Consider the following 25,002-nt stretch of genomic DNA (forward strand, 5'->3'; position numbering starts at 1 on the left):
ACGACTGGCTCGTTCACGCAAAGTCGGAACAACAGTGCGCCGCGGACATGTCGACCACCATTCACCTCCTTCACAGTCTGGGCTTCTCGTTGAACTACCCAAAGTCGCACCTTCAACCAGCACATGTGCGGCAGTTTCTGGGTGCGACAATAAATACCCTGACTGCTATGGCTCAGCCAAACAAGGTCAGGATAGACAGCATGCGGTCTCTAATCCAAAAGTTCAGGGCGCAACACTCGCTTCCAGCGAGAGTGTTCATGCAGTTGATAGGCATGATGGCCTCCTGCATCTTCATAGTCCCTCACGCAAGGTTACATATGCGTCCGCTCCAAGAATGTTTGGCAAATCAGTGGACACAGGCTCGAGGACAAATGACAGACCTAGTGTTGGTTACGGGTCGGGCATACAACTCTCTGCATTGATGGAATCCACACAACCTTTGCAAGGGCCGACCGTTCCAGGAGCCAGTGCCACAGATTATCTTGACAACGGACGCATCTCTCCACGGATGGGGAGCTCATGTGCTCAATTACACAGTGCAGGGACTATGGACGACGCAGCAACAGAAGATGCACATCAACTATCTAGAACTGATGGCAATCTTCATGGCGCTCAAGTCCTTCAATGTACATCTGTGCAACAAGGTAGTGTTAGTCCGGACGGACAACATGACAGCGATGTACTACATTCAAAAGCAGGGAGGCACCCACTCGCCAAAGCTGTCTCATCTGGCTCAGAGCATGTGGAAGTAGGCCATTCAAAGGAACATTTTCCTCATGGCAGAACACCTCCCGGGCAAGGACAATCAGATGGCGGATCTGCTCAGCAGATACAGCCATCAGATGCACGAGTGTACTCCGCCCGTACTTCCAGCAGTGGGGTCATCCAGAGATAGACCTGTTTGCCACAAGGGAAAACACAAAATGCCAACACTTTGCCGCCAGGTTCCCTCACCCACAGTCGCAGGGAAATGCGATATGGATGAACTGGTCAGGCAAATTTGCGTACGCTTTTCCCCCAGCACCTCTCATACCGCTGGTGGCAAGAAAGCTAAGGCAGCACTCGATGACACTCATCCTAGTTGCTCCAACGTGGGCACGCCAACCATGGTACACCACGTTTCTGGAACTCTCAGTGGTGCCGCATCAAAGGCTGCGACTAACACCCAGGCTCTTGACGCAGAACCATGGCGACATTCAGCATCCAGATCCGCAACAGCTCAACCTGGCGATCTGGCTCCTGAAGTCCTAGAGTTTGGCTACCTTCACTTACCTCCAGAATGCATGGACATCATCAAAGAGGCAAGAAAGCCCACTACCAGAGCATGCTATGCCGCAAAATGGAAGCGTTTCGTCATTCACTGTACAGCCAATAACATAAACCCGCTAGATGCTTCTATCCCTAACATCATTTGCTATCTGCTACATCTTTACAAGTGCAATCTAGCGTACACTTCCATTCGGATCCATCTATCCGCCATAGCGGCTTATCTTCAGAACAGGCAGCATCTCTCTGTCTTCAGGGTGCCTGCCATTAAAGCCTTCCTAGAGGGTCTGAAACGAGTCATTCCCCCAAGAACACCGCCAGCTCCGGTGTGGAACCTCAATGTGGTCCTCACCAGACTGATGGGCCCACCTTTTGAGCCACTGCACTCATGTGAACTCCAGTTCCTAACATGGAAAGTGGCTTTTCTTATTGCTATTACGTCACTCAGACGTGTCAGTGAGCTGCAAGCGCTCACGATCCAAGAGCCATTCATACAAATTCATCCAAATAGGGTGGTACTACGCACTAACCCCAAATTCCTTCCGAAGGTGGTGTCACAGTTTCATCTCAACCAAACTATTGACCTGCCCGCATTCTTTCAAAACCCACAAACAGTAGCAGAAAGAATGCTCCATACATTGGACGTTAGGAGGGCGTTGATGTACTATATTGACAGGACACAACACTTTAGGAAAACGAAACAACTTTTTGTTGCCTTCTCGCCACAGCACAAAGGCAACCCTATTTCCAAAGCAGGAATAGCCAGGTGGATTGTTAAGTGCATTCAAATCTGTTATCAAAAAGCTAAACGTACCTTAACAATACCCCCAAGGGCGCACTCCACACGCAAATTGGGGGCATCCATGGCTTTCCTGGGGAACATTCCTTTGGAAGACATTTGCAGAGCAGCCACATGGGTTACACCGCACACCTTTACAAAACACTACTGTGTCGATGTGCATTCCAAGCAGCAAGCAGCTGTAGGACAGGCTGTTCTCAAGACACTTTTTCAGGTTTCTGCAGCTGGCACGAGCAACCGCCGCTAATGGAGGGACTGCTATGTATTCTATGCAAAAGATATGAATTTAGCAGCCCACATGCCTCAAACTGAGTATGCTACTTACCAGTATGCATCTGTTCTTGGCATGTAGGGCTGCTAACATTCATATCGCCCACCCTCCTCCCCGGTGCCTGTCGCAGCTGCAGATATACTCTTGCATTCAATCATTAGCATGGACATCCTTTACACTTTTCACTCCATCTCTGCCACAATGGCTAAAAACAATCTGTGGATGGAGCCGATGCCCATGCGCACTGTAGTCCAGGGGAGGAGCCACCTATCTCAGGATACTTCGAAGACTCTTCCAGGACAACAATGTGCGATCATCCGGACCCAACACTAGGCGGCGATCTATGCAAAAGATATGAATGTTAGCAGCCCTACATGCCAAGAACAGATGCATACTGGTAAGTAGCATATTCAATTTCATGTCCTTACCAATTTTGGAAAGTACTCTGGCTATTCGATCAACTGGACTAAATCCACTTTATACATGCTACATGGCCCCCCACCCCGCTTACCCCGCGGGTTTTCCATCGCGGTGGCTACTGATGGCTTTACGTACCTCAGTATATATGTCACGCCTGATCCTAAGATATTTCACGATCGCAACTTGTTGTGTAGTGTAGTTCCTATATTACCAATAGGCTCTGCGCATTGGAATAATATAAACAGCAGTGTAGACGTAGGACTGAGGTCGACTAGGTCTCTACTGACTATATTAGACTTAATTAGTTTTGCCAGCTAGCTCAGAGGTCACTAGAAACTTTCTCGAATGTTCAGGAAAGAATTAACTCTCCTGATTTAGACAAGAAGGGATTAGCTTCTGACAACCGCATAAACATGACAACTTTGCTCCCTCAGAATAAAGAGTCTATCTCTAGAGTCGTGTGAAAACAATAGACCGCTATTTCACTCAGTCAATCGTGCATACTTAGTTTCACCAGAGTGCAGAGAAATAGAGAGTTGGGCGTGTTCAATAAAAGGTGTTATTTATTGAGCAGTCTTCTTTCTCATGCAAGAGAAATGAATTGCCATAATTGCAATACTTATCATAAAGTAAAGTGCGTACAGTAAAAGGAGTATTATGAAATAATACTGTAAAAGCATTGATATGGTTTCTTAGCCATATGATTCTGTAAAATGGATAAGATATATACATACATAAAAACATTAACTAACATACTCAACTGGTGCTTCTAATCTACGCCTACCCCGGTGTACCTGACCTAAGCCTAATACGTGGGAAGGAGTAAGTAAGTAGCAGTTTTAAGTTAAGTTGGTTTCTGCCAAGGAATCTGAATCAAGAATTCTCTCAAGGGTTTAGTCAGCTCCGTACCTGGGTAATGGAATGCAGGAGGTCTTGTATCTCTCTCTCAGGACTCGATATCCCAGCAACCCGCAAGGGTATCTGGAAACACCCGGAGCTGGATTTTCTCGGCAGGAGAAAAGACAGCTTCTCTCTCAGTGCGTCAAAAGGGAGGGGCGGCTTCCGTGGGCTCTCGCATCAGCTGGGCTCTCGGGCAAGTAGATAGCCGCTCTGCTCCAAACCACCGTGTGTTTGCTTAAGGCAACGTTGGTATATTTATACCTGAAAGGTGCCGGGTTTGACGTAAGGTTGGACATAAGATGTCAATAAAAGATGTCATTAAGAACTGGCCGTTCTTTCGGTGCTCGCATTAGTTCTAGGAAAAATCAAAACAACGGCATGGGGAATTCCCAGGTTGCTGGAGGTTTGGTTTGTTTAAAGAACGCGTTGTACTTTCTAGGAGTCTAGGGAAGTAGCCTTGCCTAATTTGGACTGCATGGGCTATGACTAAATATGGATATGATTCTTATGCCTTTATAAGGATAATATTTATTATAACCACATAAGGGCATAAATCGGGAATATCGAATTAGGGTCCTAGATAGAAACACAACAGTTGGGCCCCCTGCGCAGACTCCACAATGACGTTGCCCACTGGCGGTCCCTTCCACGGTCTCTTCCGGGCAGGGCGGCATTGTTCAAAATGCTAGCGCTCCCGCGCTTCCTGTATGTTTTGCATAATTGCCCCTTCTTAGTTCCGGACTCCTATTTCCGTACGGTAGAGAGTGAAATCCGTCTTCTGTTATGGGACGGTGGGGCCGCCCGTATTGCTCTTTGTAAACTTTTTCAGGGCTGGTATGACGGCGGCATAGCCTTGCCTAATCTCCGCCTATATTACTGGGTGTCGCAGATGGTGTCTGTTAACCACTGGCTTCATGGCTCGCCCTTGAATCCGGCCTTCCTCCTGGACAGATGTCAGACTGGGCGGCAGGGATATCTTGGGGCCCTCTACAGCAGACCAACTAAAAATAGGTATATCTGAACCATGGCACACACGGTAGCGATATGGCATAGGGCCAACAAAGGTTTGGGCTAGACAGACACGATCACTAAAGCGACACCCCTGTGGTCGTTGCAGCGTCTGGGCTCCCTCTGCTTTCTTCGGGGATCCGATAAATGGGATACTATAGGAATTTCGGAGGTGGGAGACCTTATTCATAAGGGTAAACTACTGACATTTAGTGAACTCCAGGCCATGTACGCCCTTGCATCCACAGAATCTTTCCGCTACATGCAAATCAAACACGCCATTCTGGCCGCCATCCCGGATCTTACTTCCATACCTGCGACCTCCCCCTTAGAGGATAGGTTATTGTCAGAGCCCCTCCCTGAGAAAGCCATCTCCTACACCTACTGCAAGCTCTGTAATAATCTCCCTGACCCATTCCAGTCACTGCGAATCAAGTAGGAGGCGTACCTAGGTCCTTTAGACTAAGAAGACTGGCGTTCAGCCCTCGTGTCCCCTAGATAATCGGCTATCTGCCATAAGCTCAGGTTGATCCAATTGAAGATTTTACATAGGGCTTACATGTCCGCTATTACCTTGGCCACAATTTGGAGGCATCCTGATCCGTTGTGCCTGCGGGGGTGTGGTTTAACCGGCACATTCTATCATATCCTGTGGGACTGCCCGATAGTGCAACAGTTCTGGAGTGGCGCGACCCGGAAAATGAGTAGGTCCTTGGGTAAGCCCCTTTTCTTAACGCCCAGGGAATGTGTCCTCAACATATGGGGGGCTAATGACTTGAACAACCAGGAGTTACAGTGGGCGGTGCTGGGTTTTCTGTCGGCTAAACGCTCCATTGCAATGAAGTGGGGCTCCCAAGACCGACCGCTGGTGGGGGGCTGGGTGGCTGAGATGGACCGTTGCATGATTGCTGAAAAGACTGTGTATAAAATTAGAGGTTGCCTTAAGACGTGGGACATGAAGTGGGGACACTGGAATAGATACCGAGGAGAACTTTGTGACTCACCTACCTCCGAGCTGGCTATGTCCTGTGATGGACCCATAAGCCGAAATATGCGTTAATGTATAACCTGCCTGATTCTTGTATTGATCTACATACATTGTCTTGTTTGTGACTAATGATATGACTCTGCTTTTTCACTAATAAAATCTTATGTTAAAAAAAAAAGTATGGATGCCAGTTGGAGTCAAGTGCTTCAGTCCATCCTCTCAAAGGGATCAGGTGGCTTCTCCTTCCAGCTGGGTTTTTTTTCAGTCATTCTCCAGTGTTTCTGCAAGTGTCTCCCACTTGGCAAGGGCTGTTGGGAATTTCAAGTGATGTAGAAAGTTCTAGAAGATACCCATCTCTGCTCAATCGTAGGGTACCACATAATCACTCCATAATCACTCCACCACCTGTTCCAACCCTTCTACACAGCATTCTGGGACATTTAAGCATGGAGACGTCAAGTGGTCTATGAAAAGACGTTGAATAGGAGGTTCTGCTCTGCCCCTACTGATGCAGCTTCCTGATTCCTTCTCACCAAAACGTCAAAGTGCAGCCCTTCCTGGGTTTTGCTCCATAGGTTTGATCTTCCTCTCTTGTTTCTATGGACTTGGACTAGCTCAGTCCCAAAGAAATAAAGGTGTAGTGTGATGCAAATTACCCCACCACTCCTTCCTTTCCTAGAAACTGGGTAAAGCACATAAATACCTCTCTTGTGGGGCAGCCACCTGCTGCCAGCAGAGTAATTAAGTTGGCCAAGTAGGGTCAGGGCAATGACCTGAAATATGATTAGGCTAAGACAGGGAAATACATAATTATCCAAGTGCAATAAGGCATCGAGTTGGCACAGAAGCGACCTTAATTTGTACATATGTTGCGCCTCCCAGTGTACCCATATATTTATAACTGTTTCCGGAGGTAGCCTGTGAGTAAGCCCTGTATGTTCAAATAATGCCCAAAAAGCTTGCAACATTCTGCTAGGTGAACAACTTGTTTACAAGTTATGCATGGATTGAGCTACACTTCCACAGACTTGTACCGCTCAAGGCCATAGTACTAAACTAGAAATTCATTCTTATTTTGCACAGCTCCAGAACTAATTGTAAACGCATCGATTCGGTAATAGCTCACAGCTTAAAACCAGCGAAGGTGTAAAGCGACTGAAAAACTGAGCCGAATAACGCTGTTTCACGTATGGAATGCTGTTGGCAAGAATACGGTATAGCGAAAAAACAAATTCCTAGTATTCAGGCATAATATTAGGACATGAGCTGTTAATGTAATGTGCTTTCTCATATCTTGTCACCTCATTAAGTCGGGTGTGAACTGACGTGGCCTCTCCTCCTCCGCGGTCCTCTGTAACTGGCCAGCTGTCAATCTGAGGGGACGTGCGCCACTCATGGAAAACCCGAGGCTGCCGGGTGCCATGTCACATCGGGGGCTGTCACTGGTCGACTGGGAGCTAAAAACAGCCCTGGGACTGTGTTCATACCAGCCCAGTAATGCACGGAGAGAAGGGAGAAGGCGAAGAGTTAGTACAGCCACTCCACGAGGAACTGGGCGAGCAAATTATTATAAATATGTACACGAAAATAATGCCCAATTTCTCAGGGCTGTTTGAGGGACTGGATGTCTGATGACGCATTTGTCTACACACACTGTCCTCTGGCCCTCAGCTTACCGGGGTCCACCTCCCGGTGGGAATAAAAACACATACTGAAAAGCACATACTAACATACAGAGAAACACACATGCATGCACACACAAAGAGTAACACACGCATACTGTTTGAACTGGGGTTCTCTAGTTGGCAGAGGTAGGTACCACTGTCCAAATAGGGACCCTTGCTTCTAGTCAGGGTAAGGAGGAAACCCTCTGAGATAACCCCTGCTCACCCTCTAGGTAGCTTGGCACGAGCAGTCTAGGCTAACCAGAGGCAATGTGTAAAGTATTTGTACCAACACTCTCAGTAACACAGTGAAAACACCACAAACTGACTCCACAACAGTTCAGAAAAATAAAGGTATTTAATCTAAGCTGCACAAGACCAAAACGATAAAAATCCAACATACACAGTTCAAGAATATGGTTTCAAAAGAGTTCTTAAGGTTTGCGATAAAGTTCTTTAGGTTGCGATAAAATATTCCACAGTTGCGTGAAAAGTTCACAGTTGCGTCACGTTAGCTCACAGTACCTTTTAGTTGCGACAAAGTTCCAAAAGCAGAAACTGGTGCGGTGGAAAACAAGCGATGTGTTGCTCCTGAGACCCTGGGGAGGAGTTTGCGACAGCCTCGCTGCAGCAGCGGGCGTGTTGCGACAAATCCGGTCTGTATGGGGAGGAAGGCCACTTGTATGGATTTCGGTGCGGAGGTTCCGTAGGAAGTTTATTCTCGCAAAGGCACGATGCGACGATCTTTGGGGTTGCGACAATCTCCGGGGCGACGATGCGCGGACCAGTGGTGATCTTCTCTTGCGCAGCTGTTCGACGCGATGGTTTCTGCGACGACACTCGCAGCGACGTGATGCGGTCCGCAAGCAAGCGGTGCAGCGATCTCACCCAGCGACGACAGGCTCTGCGACGACACTCGCAGCGATGTTAGACTTTCCCGCACCGGTCCGGTGCGTCCTGCAAACGAAGGATGCGACGGCTCTGGCAGCGGCAACAGGCGCTGCGACGATCTCGGCCTTCGTAGCGGCGGGAATTTCCTCGCACTGTCGGGGATGCGCTCCGTAGCGAGCGATGCGGTACTTTTCAATTGCAAAAGTCTCTCAAGCTTAGTTTCAAGCTTCCCAGCACAGGTACAACTTCCAGAGGCCTCCCAACTGGATCAAGCACTATAGGAAGGACAGAACTCTCTCAGCAGAGTTCAGGGAAGCTGGGGGTGAAGTCCTTTTGTTCCTGGGACTTCAGAACAGGGAGCCAGCTCTTCTCAGGCCCTTGGAGATTCCTTCAAGACAGGGGACACAGCACAACAGAAAAGTCCTTCCCCTCTCCTTGGCAGCAAAGCAACAGCAGGTCAGTCCAGCAGAGCAACAGCAGGACAGTCTTGCTTCTTCAGTTTCAGCTTTCTCCTTGGCAGAGGTTCCTTCTTGATTCCAGGATGATCTAATTTTCTGTTGTCAGGGGTCCTGTACTTATACCCCAAAAAGTCTTTGTTCTCTTTGCGCAAGTGGGCCCTGAGCCCTGTCTGAACCAGTTCTGGGTGTTGCTTGAGCACTTTGTTTACCTGGTTTCTCCTTTCCTTTCAGAGAGAGGGGCAGGGTCGTCAGCCGCCCAGCAGGAGATGGAGCCAGCATTGTGGACGGCAGGCACAGCCCTATTCAGGCCCAGGTGCTAACTCCTGCCACCACTTCAGTTGCAAATGCAGTCATTCAGCCTAGGGCTGACTCAGCCAGCCTCCTGGGGAATCCCCAGCCCCTGTCACTCTCAAACCAGACAGTCAATACACAACCAGGCCAAGGCACACAGAAGGGTCAGACAAGAGAACAGCAACTTTCTAAAAGTGCTGTTCTCAAACACAGGATTTAAAAACAACCTTTCCTAAAAGATGTGTTATTAAATTAGTTCAGGGATACTAGACTCTTATGTCCTATCTTGTTCCTATGAGAAGAAATGCTGGTAGCTACTGTAGCCAGCATCCCCCATGTTAATCTATGGAGCAAGATAGCCTTACAATAGTGAAAACGAAAATGGCTGCCATTCACTACCAGAGCAGGTCACCTGCACCAGTACATGCTCTACCTTTTACATACACTGCACCCTGCCAAGGGGGGTACATTGGGCCTTCCATAGGGGGACTAATGTGCATGAAAAGGGAAGGGTTAGGCCTGGTCAGTGGGGACACTGACCAGGAGGACATGGCAGTCCACAGACTGCATGCAGGCACTGCGGTGGCAGGCCTGAGACACCATTTGAGGGCTACTCATGTGGGTGGCACAATCAGTGCTGCAGGCCCACTAGTAGCATTTGTCATCACCAGCCCTGGCACACCCAGTGCACTTTACTAGGGACTTCTTGGTGATACAAATATGCCAATCATGTATATCTAATCAGAATAACCGTTTACATAGGGAGCACTTACACCCTGGCACTGATCAGCAGTGGCAGAGTATCCAAAGCATCTAAACCAGCAAAAACGAAATTCAGCACAGCATCAAAAATACAGGAGGCAGAGGCAAAAAGATAGGGGGAAACCACGCCAAAGATGGAAGGTATAACACATACCCACTAAAACACACACACAAACGGGCACCCACACAGACACACACACAGTAATGCACTCAGGGACATACACACACATACTAACACAGACAGGAGCGCGCGCACACAAGTGGATGCCTGCTTGTGCCCCAGGGGAACTGCTGGGTGCGCTCTGGTTCGGAGCTATTAGAGACGCTGTGTGGTGCGCAAAGTGCTTTTTATGGACTTGTTTCAGAGAAGGATACAAAAATAATTATTTCTGGCGGACAGCGTTGATAATGGATTTCACATTCTGCCCCGTTCTCCTTTCACTTTTCTGATTTGAGTGAATAAGGCCTTGATGTCAAGGATTTGCAGCAAAAAGACAGAAGTGGATACCTGCTTGTGCCCCGGGAACTACAGGGTGCACGCTGGTTCGGAGCTATGAGAGACGATGTGCGCTGCGTGTGCTTAACAAGATGGCGTCAAACTGTCCACTGTCTGTACCTACGCGTGCATGTTTAGCTTTGGCTGAATGGCGAGAGCAGCCATCTTTGTCAATCCGTACGTGTGCATGGAAAGCTTTGGAAGAATCGATCGCAAAAGGCACTCGCATTGCGAGAGCAGCGCATGCGCGCTGTTAACACCAGATGAGACCTAAAAATGAGCAACAAAAAAGTGGCAGTCAGCCTTTGGGAAGCATCTTCCATTGTGCTGCAACACGTGTTGCAGCGCTTTTAGTAACTGTTGATTTATTTGACTCAGAAGCAAAATTTACTTTTGCAGATATCTGCAGGTTATGCAGCAGGTCATGGCTGTAGCAAATCAATAATTATGCAGAAAAAGCAGCAGCTGCAAAATCACGTAATTCCTGTGGCCTTGGGTATAGATCGGTGAGCATGCAGCCTTTCAGTAAGCACTACAGGCCTACACCAAAAATGCCTACTCATATTAGTAGGCCTACAACAGAGAGTCTCAATCCCTGAAGGGTCCCTTTTGTGACAGACTACTTGTGCGCAGATACCGGACTCTGGTAGACGGTAGTCTCACATGTTCACCCCGCACAGGTGTGCACATGTCTTCTGACCAGCCCAGGGCCTCTTACCCTATCTGCACAGCACTGGTGTTATCTTAAGTCTCTTTGTCCAGTTCCAAAGAATTTACCATGAGTGAGTCTTGGGTAGTTATTAAATGGGAGGAACACACATTGCTACTGTGAAAATTGCAGAGGAACAAATCTACTTTGATCTGCTGGGTACAGTTGAAGGATTTGCACCAGAATAAGGTACTCCCTCTCATTACATCAAGTAGAACCAGGAGACTGATGGTGGTAGATCCTATTCAGCGGTGCAATAGAAACAGTTACAGTAGTGTCTTTGATCATAGTGTAAAGAAGCCCTTCTGTGCAGTCCAAGGCTAACTGAAAATCCCTCAGCAGATTGTTGATCTCGTAAGAGATGTGGAGAGTTGCATAATTACCACAGTTTACAAGATGCTTGAGATGAAGGGAAAATCTGAAGTAGGGTGCCCTCTCCCTGGCTCTGAAAATCAAGAAAACGAGTAAGGATGCACCTGAATGCTTGGAAATGGGCGCCCTTCAATAATAATAAGTTACTAAACGATATCAAAGATGTGAAATCCACTATGCATAGGTTTGTATCAAACATTACTCTGTATACAAAATGCAATAGAGAAATATGAATATAAATATTGATTGCCAGGGAATTAGGTTATCATACACCTTTTTACCAACAAGTTTTTGAAATAGTTAGAAGATACTTACATTTTCCTGCACTGGATTAATAAAGCCTTGACTAGGATTGCCATCTCACCGACCTCCCCTTCTTCCTGTTTAATGCCAGACATAATAGTTGCCTGAGAGATCTTAAGTCTTCTCTGCCTCGAGCAGTAAACTGCACTCAATTGGAGAATGTTACGGGAAGTCTTTGTTCCAGGATCCATCTGCTCCACGGTATCCCAACTCGTGCACTTTTCATTGTTTAAGAGAACTTCTAGGTCGCAAGATTATTTCAACAGTACAATTGTAATATACAAGTAATACATCAGTACATTATTTCAAGACAAGATGACCAAATTGAAGTCTTTATGCATATGATTTTCTTTTAATCTTGTATTGAAGTTTAAGCCTCAGAAGCAGCCAACACTTGTTTCGTCAGTACAATTTTCGTACCCAGACTTACTCAAGGCAAAGGCGGTCAACAGTATCCTAAATGTATTGGGTCGCTTGAAGTTGTGGGATTGATAACCACAAAGATTTTCGGGTTGTTTCAGGAGATGGATTTGGTAACCATCTGGCGATATCATGTAAATGGATCAAAGCCAGAGAGGCCCTAATATGCAATACAACGCAGGGATAAGGTTCCTAAATTCCAGTATGGATTGGCTCACTAAAGAGTCCCTCTTGCGTCTTCAGAGAGTGTCAAGAGTGTGTCCAGTTAGTGGTACAGGGCGGAATTAGGATTCCACTGTTCTGTATAGAGTAATAAATTGAAGTATCCCCTCTTGCGTCCACAGTTAGTGTCCAAAGTCTATCTTAGCTAGTCAAAAGAGTGATCAAAACGACCTTGGTCATAATCTCAGAAAAAGAACAAGTGGGGGGTGCGACCCGCTAGTTGTAGAAATGTGAATGCGGTTAGAACAAGAGCACCATCATTCGTAATCTCGACGACAACGTCCTCCACTCTTGATAACGCGACTGGAGTCGCGTTATCAAGCGTGGAGGACGTTGTCCTACACTGGAATGTCGTTCGAGATTACGAACGATGTTGCTCTTGGTAGACTCCCATTTAAGAGTTGCTGGTGACCATTCCCTATATCTGGACATGACAGTGGCCCTCATTGCGTGGCTGTTGGTCAGGACATGGGAAGAGTGGTCGAAACTGCCCCCTCAATCTCAGGCAGGGGCACAGTCTTTAAGATGATTGCCCTCCCCAGCTTTTTATACACATTGCAACTCTATCCAAACCCACTGACACCCACCTTGTTGGGGTGGGGAATTCCTATCTCCCGACGCCCGAGACATCTAGATTTCTTAGGAGGGCAAGAGGTTTTAATTTGCATTTTGTCCAAAGGACAAGTAGACAGTTTAATGGTGCTGGGGCCTGCACTTTAATTTCCCAAGAGCAGAACAACAACAGAGATATAGCAGAGCTAAAAGTTGCAGCCAGCTCCATAAGCTTGTGTGCCCCCCAGGCCCGCCCCTGTTCCTTTTATTTTTTTTGAGCAGGAGACAAACATCGTGCTTCTGCAGCTCCAGAACACTCGCAGCACTGGCATGTAAGAGGCTGCCTTATCTGCCTCTTGGCCCCTTCCTCTGACTTGAACTCTATGACCCCTGCGTTTTAATCTCTGCTCCACTCTTGGGCCTCATACGGCCCCAAGAGCAGTGCTTTCCCTTCTCATGCACCTCGTGCACCCCCTTCTTTGCACTTTGCCTTTCCTGTACACTTTGTTTCACCGGTGCCTAAACCTGCTAACACCGCCCTCTCTGACACCCCGGACCTGCTCCCCTTGGCCTCTCATTTTCGTAGTCATTCAGGGCTTACATTAAAGCTCATAAGTTTCTCCATGAGGCTTTCACGCAGGCCTAAGGCCACCCCCATTTCTGTCCTTGCACTAGGCCTCTCATCTCACTTTGTGCATACACTAGGGGCATTTTGAACACACTGCCATAGCAACTACAGCAGCTGTGGAGTTCTTGATGGGCCTCTTCAGTCTGCAGGTTCGCACACAAAGGCCCATAATGGATTTGAAAGGGGTGGGTGGATGAGTGATAGGGTGGATGAATAGATGCATGGATGAATGAGTGAAAGGGTGGATGGATGAATGAGTGAAAGAGTGGATGATAGATGCATACATTAATGAGTGAAAGGCTGGATGGATAGATGCATAGATGAATGAGTAAAGGCTGGATGGATAGGTCCATGGATGAATGAGTGGAGTGAAAGGGTGGATGGATAGATGCATGGATGAATGAGTGAAAGGGTGGATGGATAGATGCATGGAAGAATAAGTGAGAGGGTGGATGTATAGATGCATGGATGAATAAGTGCAAGAGTGGATGATAGATGAATACATTAATGAGTGAAAGTGTGGATGGATAGATGCATGTATGAATGAGTGAAAGGTTGGATGGATAGGTGCATGGATGAATGGGTGGAGTGAAAGGGTGGATGGATAGATAAATGAATGAGTGAAATGATGGATGTAAGAAAGGATGCGTGAAAGAATGGATGGGCATGGGTGAAAGGATGGATGGCTGAGTGGATGGATGGGGTGAAAGTGGATGGATGGGGTGAAAGTGGATGGATGAGTGAAAGGATGGATGGCTGAATGAAAGGGGGATTAATGGTTGATAGAGTAGATAAATGGATGGATGGCTGGGTGAATCGGTGGGTGGGTAGGTCGCTAACTGGGTGGAAGGGTGGATGGATGGGTGGATAGTTGAGCGTAAAGGTGGATGGAGGGATTAGTGAAAGGGTGGATGGAGGGATTAGTGAAAGGGTGGATGGATATATGAGCGAAATGGAAGATGGATGGGGTAAAAGGGTGGATGGATGAGCTAAAGCATAAATGGAGGAAGTGAAAGGGTGGAAGGATATACGAGTGAAAAGGAGGATGTATGTATGAGCAAAAGGATGGTGGAGGGATGAGTGAAAGGGTGGATGAATATGAGCGAAAAGGAGGATGTGTGGGGTGAAAGGATGGATGAGCAAAAGGATGGATGAGTGAATGGAAGGCGGGATGGATGATTTTAGTAGATAGGTTTGGAGATGGAAGGATAGGAATAAACAGGGGCTTCGTGAACACCCCACTTTAGCAGCTACTGTAGAGGTGGAGCTCTTGATGGGCCTCTTCTGTCTGCAGCTCGACAGACAAAGGCTTATTATTAATGTGAAAGGGTGGGTGTGAGTGAAAGGATGGATGAATGTGTGGGTGAAAGGATGAGTGAGTGTAAGTGTTGCTGGCTAAATGCATGGATGAATGAGTGACCGGGATGGTTGAGTGACAGGGATAGTGACAAAGGATGTTATAATGAAGGAAAAGATGGATGGATGGTTACAGGGTGTATGGATTAGGGAGCGAAAGGATGGATGAGTGTAAAGGATAAATGGCTGAGGGGAAGGATGGATTGATGGATTGGTAGATGGGTGGGTGGATGAGTGAAAGGGTGGGTGGATGAGTGAAAGGGTGGATGGATGAGTGAAAGGGTGGATGGATGAGTGAAAGGATGGATGGATAAGTGAAAGGATGGATGGATAGATGGATGGAGGGAAAGGGTGGCTGTATGGATGAGCAAAAGGATGGACAGATGGCTGAAATGGTTAAGTTTGGAGATGGATGGGTAGGTTTGGATATTAATGAGCGGATGGACTGACAAATCCACAGATGGACGAACACATTAGTGAAAGGCTAATGGATGAAATAATGAATGGATGACCATGTAAAGATGAAATGCTAGATATCAGTGGGTGAAAAGATGAATGTGTGGATGCTTAGATGGAAGAGACGGAGCAATTCTGGAGAGGACTCTAGTGACTTTTTTCGCTTGCTTGGTGGCATAAGAGCTTTGGATCAAAGTGGTGAGTATTTCAATTTTTTGGTTACTCACTTGGCCTGCACTATGCTCCTTTCTCTACCTGGGGATTATCAGGTAGGTGTGGTGCTGTTCGCCAGCACGTTCTTACTAGACAGCCAGTATTTGGTCTCATAAAGGCCTCATTGCCATAGAAATTCCTGGTACTGAACAAAACTACTTTGTAAAATAGCAGAATGTTGTCACACACAATGAAGCCAGCCGATAGATAGGATGAGAAAGCATTTAAATAAAAACAAAAAGTCTTGGTTAACTCAGATTGAATAAGGGGCTCAAATGTTAAAGAAAGTCACAAAAGTGCACCCAGGATATATGTCCTTATATTAATGCAGATTTACGTTTTTCATGAATTCACATGAATTTCCTTAAGTAGGCCAGGAAACCGTAATTCTAGAAAAAAATTGTGAATTGCATTTTAGCATGAGCAAAGATGAATGTGCCCCAGTGGAAATCTGAGTGTTTACAAGTTCACTTTTCCTCGAACCACATTTTTCCCAGCCCTGGAAGAAACTTTACTTCGGTCATTGTCAGGGGTAGTAAATTTCCAACCTTTCTCAGTATGGGAAAAGATTAGAGAAAAGCTAGTGAAAACCCCCAAAAGTCAAATCCTTTTATAGTATTAGCCTGACATTAACCAGAGAGGCTACTATCAAAGCTCTTCTATATTGAGATGGCTGCCATTTTTTTACGGCGCACTATGTGGCACCAAAGGGACAAGTGGATTTTGTTACAGGACAAGTAGATTCCTGAAGCTACTTGTCCCTTGGACAACTACATATTTCATTAAATTCCACACCCCGATCTACAGGCTCAAGTCACCAGCTTCCTATGGGCAGGCAAGGCCCCCAGAGTCTCTTTCGCAAAATGCAAGTTCTCCCTGTTCGAGGTGGGATTCGGCTGGGCGGATATCAGGTTGTATTACTGAGTATCACAGCTGATCACCATCAAAGACTGGTTCTGGGTAGACCGAGATGACCCTGCTCATAGCTTGGAGTTAGAGCTGTTGCGCCCACATAGCTACTTTCATTACTGTATCGCAGATCGCCCCCTTACTCGTTGCTACCCATCATTCGGGTTCCCATTCAGTGTTGGTACTCGGCTCTTTTCCACATGAAATGGTATGGCATCCTACCTAGGGCAACTCTTCTATGAACTGGCTAGACTGGCTGGATTCGGAACCTGGGAACTCCTTGGAATCTCCACCATGGGGACGTCTGGAGGGGGGAGAGCACATGAAATCCTTCCAAGAACTCGCTGCAGAGTTCTGTTTACTCATCACTGTTTTATGCTTTTGACAAGTACAGGGTAAGATTAGACCCGTTCTCGAAATTCAGCCTTCTTGACTGTAAACTGGTCACAGACGATCTGGGAAAGAGTGGCATCTCACACCTCTTTAAGACCCTACGAATCAACACACCGGACCCTCTGATCACCCTTTGGACCAGATGGGGGGATGACAACGGTACCATTGATAATGATGAATGGGCGAAGCGAAAATGGACTCACGCAAACTATTTCAATTTGCTTTCGCCTGATCCAAGTCAAATATTTTCATAGACTTCTCCACTGAGAGGCGTTGGCACAGGAGACATGCACCACGGCCAGAGTGTCTTCGCTGTCGCCACTCCCCTGGCTCCCTCTATCATGTGTTGAGACTGCCCAGTATTGGGAGGGTATTGAATGAATATCAACCACAGGATTGGGCGGGTGGTTGGCCGCAGGCTGACGCTGGACCCCTGAAGTATGTTGCTAGGAATTATTGACACCTTAGGGAGACTCGTGCTACGTGTACCCCCATGGTCACAGCATACTTGGTGGTGAGGAGAGACTGACCCAGGCATTGGAGAGATGGCCAGGCATCGCCGCTGCATGACTGGGTAAGGGGCATGGAATACTGTGCAACGATGGAGAAACTGGTAAACAAGGCATGTGGGGTCCCACATAAATATGGGCGTCCTGAAAGAACTGCGACAGAATCCTCTGTTGAACAACTCTAGGGTGTGATTGAGGGAAGGGGCTCTCCACCTCGTGGTTGACACAGAGCGGGTATATTCTATCAGCGAGATGCATTCTGTGCTGTCATATGCTTGGTCAGATGCTGTTCACCATTGTATTGTTAATGCACCACTGAATAGCTCATGTCTAGAGCCCTATGTTTAGGCGCAGAGTCACTGGGGCCGCAGACACGAATGCGTAGTTGTTTTTCTGTTTCTGTTCTTGTGTAAAACAATAAAATGTGTTAAAGAAAAAAAAGAAATCTGTGCATTGCTCAATGCAGAACTCTCTGAGCTCTCAGATATGATGCTTGAACGGTCATATTTTGCTGGTCTTAACTGTTAGGATAGGTTTACTTAACCATCTTCATTCGACAAACGTATCAGATTTCCCAGCTGAGGACTGCATCCTGCTTCATAAGAAACTTTTTACACTTCTTCTGATTTTGTACCGCTGCACATATGGGCATTCTCCATGGAGGTCACTGAAATGTGTGGTTACTGAGGTTAGTACATTTTTATAAAAGGCACCAACTATTTGCTACACAACATGATGCCTAAACTACTCTACCCATTAATTGTCTTGCAGTAACGTGTAGTGGCATTACATAGCTTCCTTCAGGAATGGGCAGCTCGAATCCTTATTTCAAAAGTTCAAGCTGGAAAACAGATTCAAGCTCAGTTAAAACTTTTATAACCAGGCACAGGTTATAAATGGACAGACAAAACGTATCTTCCTAACGAAGAGCCCACATAAAACAGATGATGAGTCTGGCTGACATGCAACAATGAGATGTGTATGTGCTGTCTCTTGGGACAATTTTATGTTCTGACACGGATTTACTTTCAACCTTAAATTCTGTGAGTTTGCTGCTTATTGTTTCTCTTACTCCTATTTTCCTCTCATTCTTCAGCTGCTTATGCTCTATGTAAGGAGTTGGGTTACTGGTTGAGGGAGGTTAAAGCAAAAACTACCATTTCTATCAGGGTGAAGTCACAAGCAACCCCTAAATAACTTGTGCTTAGCACAAAAGCAGTCAAGGTTAACTTAGAGGCAATGTCTAAAGTATTCATTCAGCACATCAAACAGTAATAAAGTCACAACACAAAAAAAATTCCACACTAATGTAGAGAAATAGAGTAACATTTAATACATTATTTGAGACCAAACCAATAAAATCCAATCAGTAGAACTGGAGATGTCCATTTTTAAAGATTTAAGGTAAGTATAGTGTCAAAAAGCACAAAGGGCCACTCACGGGTATCTGATTGTGCTTGAAGGGGTGAAAGTCACAAGTTAAGGCTGATATTGATGGACTGTGGTCCAAACACAGGGATCAGGTTAGTCCCGCTGAAAGAGTTACCTTTGAAAGCCTAGCATGAAGAGTTATGTTCATGGTGGAGGAGGCCTTGAGGAGCAAAAAGAGGGTTGTGAATGGTTACCCATATAGTGAAAAAAACAGGTTATATGTCACGGATGGCCCTCGTCTTAGCACGAATATCCTGTTTGGCGTCATGGATGATCTTGGCTGGAGGGTTGCATTGGCGGTCACCGCGGACTGTCAATGCTGTAGCGCAAACTGCAGATCTTTGGTTGCCAGTCCTCGACGGTGCCCTCTGTGGTGCCAGAGTTGGGATTTCCAGAGCTTCGTATTTGCAGGCGACGCAGTCATCAATATCTTGGCGGGAAAGAGCCCAAAACTTCAGGATTTCTCCTTTTCTTGAAGAGGGAGATTCACTGATGCCACACCAAAGATCCAGGACAATACTTGGGGATCATGGAACACACTCAAGCAGAGGGCTGCAGGGCTCAGGCAGGTCAAGACAGCAGGTCAGCTGGTCAGATGAAGGGAGGCCCCTCGAGCTTATGTCCCTGTAGCTCAGAACAGGAGGACAGTAAGGAAACCCTTGAACCTTCTTTAGCCTGTAATGAAGGGTTAAGGCCTGGTCTTCCTTCTCAGCATGCAGGACAGCAGGGCAGAAAAGTAGAAGACTTGACAGCAGTCCTCCTTCTGTAGTATCCACAGGCCCAGAGACATATTAAAAGTTGGGTCTGAGGTCCATTATTTATGCCTTAGGGCCCACTTTGAAGTAGGAGAAGATTCATGAGTTTCCACACTATAGGTGTTTGGCATTTCTTGCCTCCCTACCCCTAGCTTGTCTAGGGTCACAAAAGGCTCGTGTCCAATCCTTTGTGCATGTGCAGCGCCTTTGTGATGTGCAAGTGTGATAAGTGACAGCTCCTCCCCCTCATTAAGTCAGAGATGGCCCATCCTGCCAACACCTATTCTCCTTTGTCTCACTGTCTGGGAGCAATGCACAAGGACCAACTGCCAGCTACACCTAGTTATGTGACCCGAGAAACAGGCCATGAAAATGGCAATATTCTAAAAGTGGAATTCTTTCTCAATTGTAACTTAAATTCCAACTTTACCATTAAAGGCTGTTTTAAATTAGAATTCTGTAGGTATTTCCTAGTTGTTCTCAATTGAAAGTTATTACTTACTAAATGTAATACCTTAATCAAATGTTACCCTATGGGAGAGGCAGTCCTTGCAGTAGTGAAAAAGTAATTTTTTTTTCACTACCAGGACATGTAAAATTAAAAAGTACATGTCTAACTTTTTTAATGCAGTATACCCTGCCCTGCAGGGCTGCTTGGGGCCTACTATAAGGATGCAAAAGGAAGGTTTAGGCCTGGCAAAAAGTACATTTTGTCAGTTTAAAACCGCACATGCCGGCTGCAATGGCAGGCCTGAGCCATGTTTAAAGTGCTACTTGAGTGAGTGGCACAATCAGGCCCACTGGTTGGATTTAAATTTCAGGACCTTGGGTACAATATAGTACCTCTTTACTATGGCAAGTAAATTCAGTTTGGATGTAAGGCAGGTCTGGCTTGTTTAAAGGAGAGAGCACAAGCACTTTAGCACTGGCCAACAGTGGTAGGCTGCACAGAGTTTTAAGAGCCGTCAAAAACAGGTGAAGAAAGCAGGAGGGTAAAGGCAAAAAGTTGATATAACGTTTATAATGTGTATATTCCTCGCTCCCAACCAGAGGGCTTTCCTCCATCTCTCTCCTTTCCATGTACCTTTGTATTTAACAGCCTTGCTCTCTCTTTTGTACTCAGTCTTTAGTTACTTAGTCTGTCTAGAGCTTTTCCTTACCTGTTTAGACTTCCATTTTTGTCTCTTGTCTATTGTCCATGTGTCTGTTCTGTCGGTTTTCCAGTCTTCTCTTTTGTAACTTTGGGTCTGGTGTTAACCGGGACCTTTTGGTTTTTAGTAAAATTACATATAAAATATAGTTTTGGAGGCTTTCAGCCAGCCCTCTTTATGCATTGGCCTTTATGCGGTTCACATTTTTCTTCTGCTGACTGGTGCCTACAGCCCTCTTTAGCTATTGGCTAACTTCACTGGCACTCTGTTCTTTCAAAGTAGCCACATCTGCACATTAGATGCTGTAGACTCCTATGACAATGTGTCTTTTTTACTAGGCAAAAAATAATACTTATGCTTTTAGTTTTTGCTTTTAGTTCTAGACAGCTCCTCCAGCAGTGAAGTTTTGCAAAAAAAAGACAAAACAATAATTGAGAAATGTGCCAAAGGCTCCAGCGAACGCCAGCGGTATTGGCTTTGATGATGCTTGCTAGGTAAAATCTCTTGCTTTCATGAACACCTCATGTTATTTAATCTTCACCAAAGTACAATAGGAAGAAAAGAAAGAGAGGGCTTACCATCTATTCCCTTCAGTTATTGCCTATTGAGTTTTTTGGGTTTTTTTGCAATTGTTTGGATGGGCTGTTCCTCAAAGCTATGGCATTTTGTATATGCCCTATTTGTGTTTCTATTATGGAATGGTCATCAAGTAGCATAGTACTTTTATAAACCTTAAGATGCTGATGTAATATGACTTTAACTGAGAAACAGTGTATGTTTTTGTGATAATTGATGTATTTATTTTGCTGTCTCAAAACATAAAATGTACTAATCTATTGCTTTTTGTTTAGCAAGAGAGTAGTGCTTGAATGCCTTATCCACTCATGAAGAGAGTTCTTTACACTAATTACCCTTGCAAGTTCATTTGCTTTACTTTGCTATCATAACAGGTTGTTACTTATACAGCTTTTTTGTAAACACATTAAAGGTGTCTCCACACTAAGGATATGTTAAGTCACAACAAAAAGACTGTACTATTAAAAGTATCTACTAAGCAATATTTTGCTGTGTGCCTTTTAAATTGATCGCTTACAATGCAAACTTTATACCCTGACTTATTTTTTGAGGATACAGCTTCACTCTGCTAATCTAGTTCGTTTAGCATAGGTGCCCTACTCCCAGCTTCTGTACCCTAGGATGTTGCTTTTCTTTCATGCCCAGTTATTACACCTTCCCCCAACTAAAACCAAACCTGTTGGCTTTGCCACTAATTGTTTTTGTGCATCTTCTACAATTGCCCTCCTCCATGTGCATAAAGCACATTTTGTGGGGGTGATGGTCTTTATAATGATTTCTCAATCTTCTGTTTAGCCTCTGGTCGGACACAACATGCTTATGGATCTCCTTCACCTTTACGATAAGTTCTACCAGCCGCTGCCAGGTGAGAAATGTTCACCCTTCTCCAATTTGCGAAGCATTTCCACTCTCCTTCTTATGGTGTCAATTTTGTATCCCATTCCTGGCAGCCTTTGCCTAACACTTTTCTCTTTTTTATTTTTTTATTTTTTGGCCTCCAGAAAGTTATGAGGAGTTTAAGAGAAATCTTCACACCCTGTTTCCAATTATTATTGATACAAAGACAGTGACACGCGCAGTTTGGAAGGTGAGAGGCACTTCACTGAAATTAGAAAGCAATATTGATGATATTTCTTGTCTGCTTTAGTTTTGAAGATCAGTGCATTAAAGGCTGAAAAGCAGGGGCATCCGGTGTCAATGACATATTTTCAGCATCCTAACTCAAGATGCATTTGAATGAAATGCATCTAAGGATTGATTACTTAATCAGTCGTTATCTTGAATATCTACTGTGGATCTCTGTCCTACCTAGAACTACATTGTGTGTTGAACCCAACACCTTTCACGTGTCACCCCTTGTAGCTGTTGCTGGTAAAGCAAGCGTATGGACACCCTGTCGTCTTTTGTGATGCTATTTAACAACCCCCCTGGTAGGTTAACATCTGGCTGTCTAGTCTGTGTTGAACACTGGCAGAGCTCTGCAAAGTTTTAAGATGTCCATCTTGTCATCTAGAATACATTGGCAGGGCTTTATGAAAATTGAGGATGGTCATCTAGAATGCATTGTCATGGCTTTGTGAAGTTTTCGGATGACCATCTAGTTATCTAGAATACGTGAGCAGGGCTTGGTGGAGTTTTCGGATGGCCATCTAGTTATCTAGAATACATGGGCAGGGCTTTGTGACGTTTTCGGATGGCCATCTAGTCATCTATACTGCAGTGACAGGGCGTTGTAAAGTTTTAGGATGGCCATCTAGTCATCTATACAGCAGTGGCAGGGCTGTGTGAAGTTGTAGGAGGATGGCCAATTTGTCATCTAGAATGCATTGCCATGGCTTTGTGAAGTTTTCGGATGGCCATCTAGTCATCTATACTGCAGTGGCAGAGCTTTGTGAAGTTTTAGGATGGCCATCTAGTCATCTATACATCAGTGACAGGACTTTGTGAAGATTTAGGATGGCCATCTAGTCATCTATACAGCAGTGACAGGGCTTTATGAAGTTTTTGGATGACCATCTAGTCATCTAGAATGCATTGGTAGGGCTTGGTGGAGTTTTCAGATGGCCATCTAGTTATCTAGAATACATGGGTAGGGCTTTGTGAAGTTTTCGGATGGTCACCTAGAATACATGGGCAGGGCTTTGTGAAGTTTTCGGATTTGCCATCTAGTCATCCATACAGCAGTGGCAGGGCTTTGTGAAGTTGTGAGATGGCCATCTAGTCATCCATACAGCAGTGGCAGGGCTTTGTGAAGTTGTGAGATGGAAATCTAGTCATCTATACTGCAGTGGCAGGGCTTTGTGAAGTTGTGGGATGGCCATCTAGTCATCTATACTGCAGTGGCAGGGCTTTGTGAAGTTGTGGGATGGCCATCTAGTCATTTATACTGCAGTGGCAGGGCTTTGTGAAGTTTTGGGATGACCATCTAGTCATCCAAAAAGCATTGGGATTGCTAGGATGAGAGGCTGATACTGGATCAAGATCTGACCCACGGTTTGGTTTCTTTAGCAAGGAGCTTAAGGGAGTCCTCTAGGTTGGTGCAACAGTGGAGCTGTTTTGGACTTTCAATGGTTGAATGGAAGTGGCGCCGCGGCCAGGGCGACTGACGCTGGAATCTGGGGATCACGGTTCGATCCCCGGCTCCGGCGGCAGGTTAGCCCAGCACCATGTGACTCTGGGCAATAGCTTGCTTAATCTTCCCGACGGCCCCCAGCGCCTAGAGACCCTTACGGGTGATTGTGCGCTTTACAAATGTGGATTATTTATTTATTATTATATTGTCGTACTCTTGGCAGTGGTATTGTAGATACCACTCTTTGACTCCAGAACACACCAGGATTAGCTGTGATTACAGAGATTTGTGGTCGTTCTACCTACAAGGTGGATGGCTTTACACCTCACAGCTGAGCCACATTGACACATGTTTTACTGGGACCAGAGTGCATTAACTCTCCAGCCTTCTTTTCCCTTGCTTGAGGTCCACCGGCAGAGCTCCTACGCGGTGCTTAACTCTTCGCTCTTTTGTTTGTAGGAACTGCAGTTTTCAAGAGCCGGACCCCTCATGGCAGTGTTCGAGTTATTAAACAGGTGTGAGGGGCAGGGGTATTGCGGCTTGTTGTGTGTCTTTCATAGCTTTCTTTTATGTTGTTGCTGCATAAAGTAGCACATATTCTAAAGATGTAACAACGTTCATCCTAGATCCCCGTAGCAATTATTGCTTTAGCTTCATGAGCCTCTTATTTTATTTTATTGAAGGTATTTTTAAAGCATCATTAACTCTCTGGCATAGCCAATAGGTCTCGCCTTTGGGACCTTATAAGTATTTAGCCAGAGCTATTGGCTTTGGCACTGTTTTTAACCTGTCACCCAAACGAACAGATACGCCTAAGTAGAAAAGAGAGCGTTTGATGTACCCAACGATTGGAGATTTTGTTAGTGTGGATTAAAACTATACAAACACCTTAATGTTTGGTAAAATGTGAGGTGTTTAGAAGGCTGAGGGGCTGAGATGGTGCTAAGAGCATTGTACACGAAGTTAAGCGAAAGCACAGTACTGTGTTTTCACTGTGTAGTTTGAATTTGTTTTAATACCACCCTTTCACATTTCCAGCACCCGTGTGTGTTGTGCCCGTTTTAACATATTGCTGACAGTATAAACTTCTGTTTGTTAAGGTCTGCAGTGCACACTAGTGGTTATTTTGTGAAAGCATGTTGTTGCTGAAAACGGGATTTTTAAAACGACTTACTGCTGGCAGGCAAGGGAGGGAGGGACAGACAGGACGGAGTGAAGTGCACACAGATAGGGAGAGGGAAGGAGGGTTTGGAGAGAGGCA

The 25,002-nt window shown here is 45.7% G+C and overlaps 1 protein-coding gene across 3 annotated transcripts in view; it reads left to right on the plus strand.

The window, feature by feature from the left end:
* The window catches only part of PNLDC1 (PARN like ribonuclease domain containing exonuclease 1), a 458,177-nt gene that overhangs the window by 220,335 nt on the left and 212,840 nt on the right, over positions 1–25,002 (plus strand). For all 3 annotated transcript variants that reach the window (XR_013598671.1, XM_078653131.1, XM_078653121.1), the window contains exons 10-12: positions 21,965–22,034; positions 22,171–22,256; positions 24,201–24,256. Coding sequence is in view for 2 of the 3 variants with exons in the window: in XM_078653131.1 (XP_078509257.1) it covers positions 21,965–22,034; positions 22,171–22,256; positions 24,201–24,256 (212 nt within the window). In the remaining variant the exon portion in view is untranslated. The remainder of the gene's footprint in view (positions 1–21,964; positions 22,035–22,170; positions 22,257–24,200; positions 24,257–25,002) is intronic.

The sequence above is a fragment of the Lissotriton helveticus genome, chromosome 1_1, assembly GCF_964261635.1.
Source record: "Lissotriton helveticus chromosome 1_1, aLisHel1.1, whole genome shotgun sequence".
NCBI classification, from domain to species: Eukaryota; Metazoa; Chordata; class Amphibia; order Caudata; family Salamandridae; genus Lissotriton; species Lissotriton helveticus.